Source organism: Drosophila virilis, chromosome 3 (assembly GCF_030788295.1).
Source record: "Drosophila virilis strain 15010-1051.87 chromosome 3, Dvir_AGI_RSII-ME, whole genome shotgun sequence".
NCBI lineage: Eukaryota > Metazoa > Arthropoda > Insecta > Diptera > Drosophilidae > Drosophila > Drosophila virilis.
This window is the reverse complement of record NC_091545.1, coordinates 1,499,934-1,508,049: the sequence shown is the minus strand read 5'-3', so window position 1 is coordinate 1,508,049 and position 8,116 is coordinate 1,499,934. Positions and strand designations below refer to the sequence as shown.

General features: G+C 43.3%; 1 protein-coding gene across 2 annotated transcripts; it reads left to right on the top strand.

The window, feature by feature from the left end:
- Positions 1-955: 955 nt before the first annotated feature.
- Positions 956-7,707, top strand: LOC6636595 (nose resistant to fluoxetine protein 6). 2 transcript variants are annotated; one of them, XM_032435521.2, is made up of 6 exons: positions 956-1,373; positions 3,862-4,386; positions 5,530-6,373; positions 6,429-6,794; positions 6,860-7,403; positions 7,459-7,707. In XM_032435521.2, the coding sequence occupies exons 2-6, from the start codon at positions 4,059-4,061 to the stop codon at positions 7,582-7,584; spliced, it is 2,208 nt and encodes a 735-aa protein (XP_032291412.1). In that variant the 5' UTR covers positions 956-1,373; positions 3,862-4,058; the 3' UTR covers positions 7,585-7,707. The 2 variants fall into 2 exon arrangements, with proteins under 2 accessions (XP_032291412.1, XP_070064671.1); XM_070208570.1 differs by lacking the exon at positions 956-1,373 and adding an exon at positions 1,467-1,485.
- The last annotated feature ends 409 nt before the right edge of the window (positions 7,708-8,116 follow it).

Here is an 8,116-nt window from a genome sequence, read left to right as displayed (position 1 = left end):
ATAATAAATATTTGCATCTGTAGATTAAAAATACAGCTACTTCACTTTGCTGTAGGAATAAATCTTTATTAATAGGCTCTAGGCTCCAGCTGTTTAATGTGAGCATTGCACTGAACCAAATTTATTTGTCTAGTTGTTAACTAGTCTTTAAGTAAGGAAAATATTTTTTAGATACAACTTAGATAATGGGGAGGGTGTAACCGAGTATCCAAAAGGGTGTGAGTATAAGCAGGGAATTATTGGACTGCCAACACAACCTGTGGGATATACTTGAACCCATGAGAATCGCATAGAAAGGCGATATTTAAGAATATGTAATTTTCAATATTTCAAACGCGGATATCACAAGACAGCTTGATTTGTATGCAAATAAATAATTTAATTTAGTAAACATACTCTTTATATAAGGTATACTCGATATTTAATCAACAAATTTTAGCCTCTTTTTTTAACCTTTCGCCCCCATAGAAAGCCGCAAGTGAATCTATAGATTTATCGGCGTCATCAACGCGCCATCGACATCATCTATCAAACATGCCAAAAGAAATATCGAATTTTGGGCGTGGGTTTTGAGCACTTTGATTTATGCAAGGGTCTCGCGCTTACATCGAAGACTTTTAAATCGGCACAGGTACAAATTAAAGTGAGGTGCGTGCCGCCGCCGCCTAATACCTATTGAGTTCGACTCATTACGAAAGCGCCGCCCGAAAAGACTCGGACACTAGTCTATGGGCAGGGTAGAGGGAAAGGGGCAGGGGAGAGGCAGAGCGGAGACGGGGCACTTTTTGTTGATCTTGAGAGGGAATACCAATTGTTGATTTATCTCTCGACAGCCGCTGCTGTTGCTGCTGCTGCTGACGTCGACGTCGCCGCGACTGCGGCTGCGGCTGCGGCGACGACTTACTGACCAAGTTTATAAAACTTTGGGCCAAAATGCAAGCGTCGCACAGTTGCTTCCAAAACGTTGCACGTCGCGTAGCCCTCGAAAAAAAAAAAGTATATATATATATATACAATATATAGAAGCGAGAAGGGGGAGCACGAAAATTTCGGTCGGTCGGTCGAGAGCTGGAAACAGCGCAATAAACGGGTTGCAGGGCCCAGGGCCAGCCTGGCCGGAGAGCAGCTTTATCGGCCACGAGCTGAACGAAAACGAAAGTCGGGCACAAAACAAGATACAAATACAATTATAAATATAAAAAAAAAGTAAAAAAAAAAAACAGACGGATCTTGAGATCTCTTGCGCTGTAATGCCTCTATAAGATGAGTTAACAGCCGGAATTTACGTGAAAATTAGCCACATGCTAAAACGAATAAGGAAAGAAAGCAAAAAAAGAAAAATAACCCGAAAAAATCCCGAAAATAACAAAAGAGTAAGTGCTGCAAAGTGTTCTCAGTGCTCAGTGTTTAACAAGTGCCAAAAAAGTTGTTAATTGATTTCTGTTTAGCTCTCAGCTCGATATCTTCTGCTTGAGTCAATATTATGTAAGACAACACGACTCTGCCCCCTCTCTCTTACAACATCTGCCCAGCTGCAAGAAGCGCCCCCCTTGGACTCAAATTATGCAAAAGCCAAACAAAACGAGCTGAGGAAAGCGGAATGCAAACGCGTTAACTATGCAAATTATACTTTTTCTCTCATTTGTCATTTATTTATTTTTTTGTTATTATTTATATTTTTTTTTTTTTGGTTGGAGTCTTCGGCTCAGTTTCAGCCCGCGACCTTAGTCAATGCCAGCTGTTTTTCCCTACCAGCAAATTATTCTCGGTCAAGCAACATGCCCTCCCTCTCTCTCTCTCTCTCTCTCTCTCTCTCTCTCTCTCTCTCTCTCTCTCTCTCTCTCTCTCTCTCGGCCCTTCCCTCTCACTCTCGCTCGCTTTTGCTGTAATAAGCAATAAACTTGGAATTATTACGTGTGGCGCTCGACTTGAGCCCAAAGCGAAAACGAAAGCCCAACAGGGAGACCTGCTCCGAGTTCGAGTCTGTGTCAGTGTTGATAATATAGCTATTTAATAGCTGAAATTAGCCATTATATATGTATATGTAAGTGTGGTCAATTTAGCTGCTTAATAGCTAAAATTGGCTTTTATCCGAGCTCGAGTCTGAGTGAATATTGACATTTTCTAGCTGCATTTAGCTATTTTAACGACTACTTCTCAATTATGAATCAGTATTATTAAATTAGATGCTTTAGAGTTATATTTGGCTATTAACATTTTCACTCATTTGAGTCCGTGTTGATCTTGTAAGTTTAGCTATTTTCTAGCGGAGTTTAACTATGGCTCTGTGTTGAAGTCCGTCCAAATTCGAATTGACAACCCGTCAATTAACCCATTTTCTAGCTACATTTGGCAATTATCACTCCAACTACCAATTCGAATTTGAGTTGGAGTTCGAGGCTGAGTCAGTGCTGGCGATTTAACTATTTTTCTAGCTAAATTTGTCTTTTATCATTACTACTCCAAGTTCAAGTCTGAGTCAGTGTTGTAAAATTAAGTATTTTGTAGCTAAAATTGGCTATTAACACTCCTACTCCGAGTATGAGACAAAGTCCTAGTTCGAGCCTGAGTCAGTTTTGTCAATTAGGATATTTTTTTTTGTGTTGTCAATTTTCTAGCGAACTTTTTCAATTCGCTTCAGCGCTTTCAGCAGCGACAGTTGCCAACACTGGCGTCAGTGTGGTCAGTTAATAAATGCGCTCAACATTCAGCTCAAAACAGTTGGTGTTGGCGGCGGGACTCGTCATTGTAGTCGTTGTTTTTGTTATTTTTCAATTGAACCTTAGTCGTTGCGTTGTTATCGAAATTGGGTTGAGTTTGATTTGTTTGAATACCCTGTGACCATTTAAAATGGGTAACAAATGGGTATATCAACAGTTGTATGACTATTTTATAAGACAACTACGTAAGTTCGATAAGACGAATCAATCTATTTTGTCTGTCTGTTGCGACGATCCAAATTTTTGGAATTTTCAATATCCTTAGAACATTACTATAAGCAGAGTCTGAGCTTAATGCACAAAGATTTTCAGCAAATTATAAAGATTCGATATATATATATATAATTTTGAATATAGCTTCTCGTTTTCTACTCGCAGAATGAGTTAAGCTTTCAACGATACTTCTAGACACTTGCCCGAAATCGATAAATATCGATACATACAGAAAACGCGATTTTTACAGAAATAGACTTAATAAATTATATAAATATCGTGTATATCTAACTGCGCTTCTTACATACATATACGTTATACAGAAGCTAGCTATATTTATGCGATAACTCTAGCCATTTGCCCAGAATCGATAAATATCTATCGATTCGTAACAGGCTTGAATGGCAGCAAAAATTGAACAATAAACACAAAAGGTATCGAAGATGGAATTTCTCAAAGTGTGTGGTATCTAGAAACTACAGGGTATTTACTAGTCAGTCAGCCCCAATTGTTGCACTCTTAATTGTTTTTGTTTTGCTTTAGCTTTGTTTATCTTATGGTTGCGTTCCAAAAACTTTTACTACGTTTCGTTGATGGGTTTGTGAAAGAGCCAATAAATATTTATATGTATATCTATTTATACAAAAATGCCATGAAATAAAACAAAAATTATGATTAATGCAAATGAAGGGTTAATTGTTGCATAACTTTCGAGCAAAAGTGTGGAAGGCGGCGGCTCAAGCGGCGTATGCGCAATATTCTAATTAGCCGAAGCGCGTGAAAAAACAGCTAGAAATAACATTTAAAAAGGCTAGATTTGTTGCATCTTGCCAGCTAAATTAAAGTTGTATTTTTTTTTTATATTTCGCCAAGCCTGGTTGGGTCTTCAGGCTTTATTAAATTGGAATTCTATTTTGTTTGCTTTCAGCTTGCATGCGACTCTCTAAAAGCTGTTGCCCAAGTAATTAGCTAATTTTACAAAGTTAATTTGAAAAGATTACAAGTTGTGGCGACGACCTTCAAGCTGGCCAAAAACTAACCAGGTTAGGCAAACATCAAGCCGAGAGACTGACGTGCCTAATCACAATAACAAATAAAGCAAGGTTAGAGCCAGAGTCAAGCAACATGGAGCTCTGGCGCACCTTCTGGCTGCTGGCATTGCTGGGCGTGGTCAAGGGCGTGGCCAACAACCAGAGCTCCGCATCCGACTGGCAGCAGCAGAAATTGCAGTTTTATCAGCAACACCTGAACGACTCGCTGCTGGAGCAGCTGCCCGACCTTGATGCGGGCACCTCGCGCGGCGGCCATTTGCTGGAGCCGCATCTGACACGCACCTCGATCATCTTTGGCCTGACCAAGGTGCTCAACGGGAGCAATGCGAGCGCCGTGTGCCAGTCGCAGCTGCGGCAGGTGCAGCGCGGCATACTCAGCAAACAGCCCTGGGCCATGAAAGGTGAGTGTGACGAACGAATTTATGTAAAACTAGAAACAATTACCCGGCGTTGTCAAGGTCAAATGAACTACTTTTTACAAGCAAGTGTTTTAATTTAGAGAAATGACAAATTTTCCCATTTAACGGACCTTTTATAAAGCTCGTTTTGGTTAACAAGCTTAAGCAGAGAAGTTTAGCTTCGTAGTTCGTATGATTTGGGCAAAACATCACCAATCAATCCATCAATCAGTCGATCAATAAGTCAATCAAAACTTACTAACTGATGGCCAAGTTGTGAGACTTAAGCAGCAAATATTTTCACAAACTTGAAAACAAAGAAATCATTCCAGCCATAAAGTTGGAAAATGAGTAAAAAACTGTTCATTGTTAAACTATAAACAGAGAAAATAATTCAATCATATTTCTAACTTTTTAATCCTTGACTCGCTCAAAGCCGGGTAATACCCGCAATTACACATATACACATAGTCTATATAACTTATGCTAAATCTTTACTGTAGTTAGACGTCTGAGCATCCGCATTAATAATGCAAACGCAAACACTCACAAATAGGTGACTAGCTGTCAATTAGCATCAAAAACAAATCTATTGACAAAATATGCAACTGTTTGGTTAGTGTTTGGTTACAATTAATAGAAAGCCCCATGACTCAACCTAAAACACGTGCCTGCCCCAAGAGCATGCAGCTTAAACAATACTCAAACCGGTTTTGAGCTGTGCCGGTTCGAGCCTGGAACTCGATGCGGGAGAGTCAAATCAGAGCCTATCGGACATGCTGGTTCAAACCATTCATGTTGACTAGAAGCGGACGAACGCTGGATCAAATCTGGCAGGCATTTCCAATTTTTATTTGTTTAGTAATTGAGCTGAGCCTCAAGTCGAATCAGATGCCCAAAATATTTGCAAGGCCTAAGCCGACTAAGAGAAAGAACGCTGGTTCAAATCGCGTCGCAATTTCCAAAGATTTGTTTAGATTGAGCCAAGACTCAAAAAGAACCAGATGCTCCAAAAACAATCGGACAAATGAACTTACCGGACATGCTGGTTCAAACCACATTTGTTGACCGGTTCAAATCCTGCAGAAATTTCCACTCATTTTTTTGCGTGTAAACTGATGAAATTTCCATTCCCGTTAATTACAGTACTCGACGCATCCGGCACAAAGCCCTCTGGCTTTATTTACGGACAAAACTATTGGCTGGGCAGCCGGGAGGCGTGCAAGGGCGTCCAGCGTCCGGTGGGCATAACATTGTCGAAGAACTTTGAACGTGTGATGCACCATGGGCTGATCACACAGCAGTCGCCGTTCGATATGGACTATCGTGTGATCTATCTGCGTCACAATTCGCCGTGGCAGGTGGAGATCAAGCTGATGTCCGAGCAGATCATACACATTGGCCTGTGTCTGCCCAGGGCGTGCACATCGGGCGAGGTGAAGCAGCTGGCCGGTGAGTATGTCTCGCGCGGCATGTTCGCCGATAACGACATCTTCGACATACGGCCGGAGGTGCTCTACATGAAGGATCTGCAGCTGCGCGATGTCTTCTATCGGCGCTCCAGCTTCCGGCTGCTTGTGGCCTGCGTCTTGGCCACGGCCGGGCTTATGCTCTGTGCCCAACAGCTGCTGGCGGCCAAGAAGCTGCCGCCAGCTGGTGAGGATCTTGGCCTGGCGCCAGCCGAATCCGAGCTCTGGCGTGCTCTGCACGCGCTGCTCCGCTGGCAAAAGCTTCAGCAGCTGGTCAGCTGCTACGATCTGCCCGGCAACTGGGCTAAGATCTTTGCGGTGCGCGAAAACAACGCACGCGAGATACCCGTTATGAACGGGCTGCGTTCCGTGTGCGCCATTTGGATCATGATCTTCCATGTGGTGTGGTTCATGTACTTCACCGTGCACAACAAAACCGTGCTCATCACCTATGCGGAGCAGGCGTTCTTCCAGTACGTCTCCTCGGCGCCGCTGCTGGTCGATGTCTTCTTTACCATCAGGTGGGTTGAGATCCCTGAAGTAATCCTTCTTTAATCTTCCCACTCCTGACTTCAGTGGCTTCTTGCAAACGTACAACTTTCTGCGCAACGCAGCGCAGCTGGACACAGTGCGTCGCAATGGCTGGCTCAAGAATCTCCGGCTCTTTGGCAAGCTGCTCTTCCACCGATATCTGCGCCTGGGTCCACTATATCTAGTGGTGATGGCCTCGGTGGATGTGGTTTATGCCTACATTGGCGACACTTCGGTTTATCACATCAACGAACGCTTCGACGAGATGTGCTCCAGGCACTGGTGGCGCAATCTTCTTTTCATACAGAATCTCTTCGACCATCGCGACATGTGCGCCAACTGGAGCTGGTCTCTCGCCTGCGAGATGCAGTTCTTCATACTCGCCAACGTTTTGCTCTTCCTTTATGCCAAGTAAGCTTAAGGAATCAGTTCTTCCTGGTTATTATCTACAAGCACTTGCCCTTCTCCCTTTGCAGGCATCCCAGGCTGACGAAGGGTTTGGTGGCCGCGGCTCTGGTGTCCACCATCGCGTGGTCCTATGCCATCGGGCTGAGCATTAGGTTTCAGCTGTCGTTCGATGCGGCCTTTGCCACCGGCACGGAGATCTATACATCGCCCTTTGTACGCATTCTGCCCTACATTCTGGGCGCAATCACGGCCTGGTCGCTGCTGGAGTGGCGTCCGCAGCTGGCGCTGAGCGAGCTGAGGGAACGCTGCGCCTGGCACCTGGCGCTGCTCGTCTTCTTCGCGTGCATCTATTCGACGATCCGGCGGGATCTAGGCCCGCTGCTGGCCATATCGCTGTTCGTGCTGGGCAGGCTCTTCTTCTCGCTGAGCGTCTGCTGGATGATTGCGGGCAGCGCGCAGGGGCGCGGCGTCTGGTGGTCGCGGCTGCTGGAGGCCAAGGGCTTCCAGCATGTCAGCCGGCTGTCCTATGCCATCTATCTGCTGAATCCCCTGGTGATTGCCCTCTTCTACAGCCTGACTAGCGCCAGCACGCACGCGGATCCCTTCATGCTGGTGCGTTAAATGAAATTTCCATTAAAAATGATTATTCACATATATTATTTTGCAGTGCGTGGTCAGCTGTGGCTTCGCGGTCATCGTTTATTTGGCCTCCATCGTTTTCTCGCTGGCCTTTGAGCTGCCCTACAGCAATTTGTCCAGCCTTTTGCTGGGACGCAAAGCGAAAAGTGCCTGAAAGATGCCTATTGCTAGTTTTAATTATAAGTATATAACGCCTGCATATTCAATTGTGATCGCTTCCATGTACAACTCACTTTATCATTAGCCTATATTTAGTTGTATTATATTTGTAAATATATTTTTTAAAAAAAATCACACTGAAAACACATTTTAATGAGCGGGAAAATGTTGACTGCAAGCTTGCTGGTATATTTTAGGGCACATGTTTTTGTATTTTTGGCTTATATTTTAGGGCAAATTTTTGTTTGGTATTTACTTTCAAGCAAATTATTATTAACATATAACAAACGTATAAGCCGCCGGTTTTTTTTTTCGTTAATAACAAGAATATCAATATTTGAATAAATGCTTTTTGTAGTTTTTACACTTTCAAATTTAAATTTGCTTGCAGCGGGCTGCTTTAAAGCATACTTTTTGGTCTTTTTTAGCGTCATGCGCAATGTCATTTATCACAGCGCACACATTTTTTGTTGGTATTTTTAGCGCACAGCCGTCATATTATGCACGGATAAATATAACAAAAACAT

Coding starts and splice junctions, on each gene's coding strand:
- LOC6636595 (XM_032435521.2), top strand. CDS start 4,059: ATGGAGCTCTGGCGCACCTTCTGGCTGCTGGCATTGCTGGGCGTGGTC. Junction 4,387..5,529: donor ACAGCCCTGGGCCATGAAAG/GTGAGTGTGACG, acceptor CGTTAATTACAG/TACTCGACGCATCCGGCACA. Junction 6,795..6,859: donor TTGCTCTTCCTTTATGCCAA/GTAAGCTTAAGG, acceptor CTCCCTTTGCAG/GCATCCCAGGCTGACGAAGG.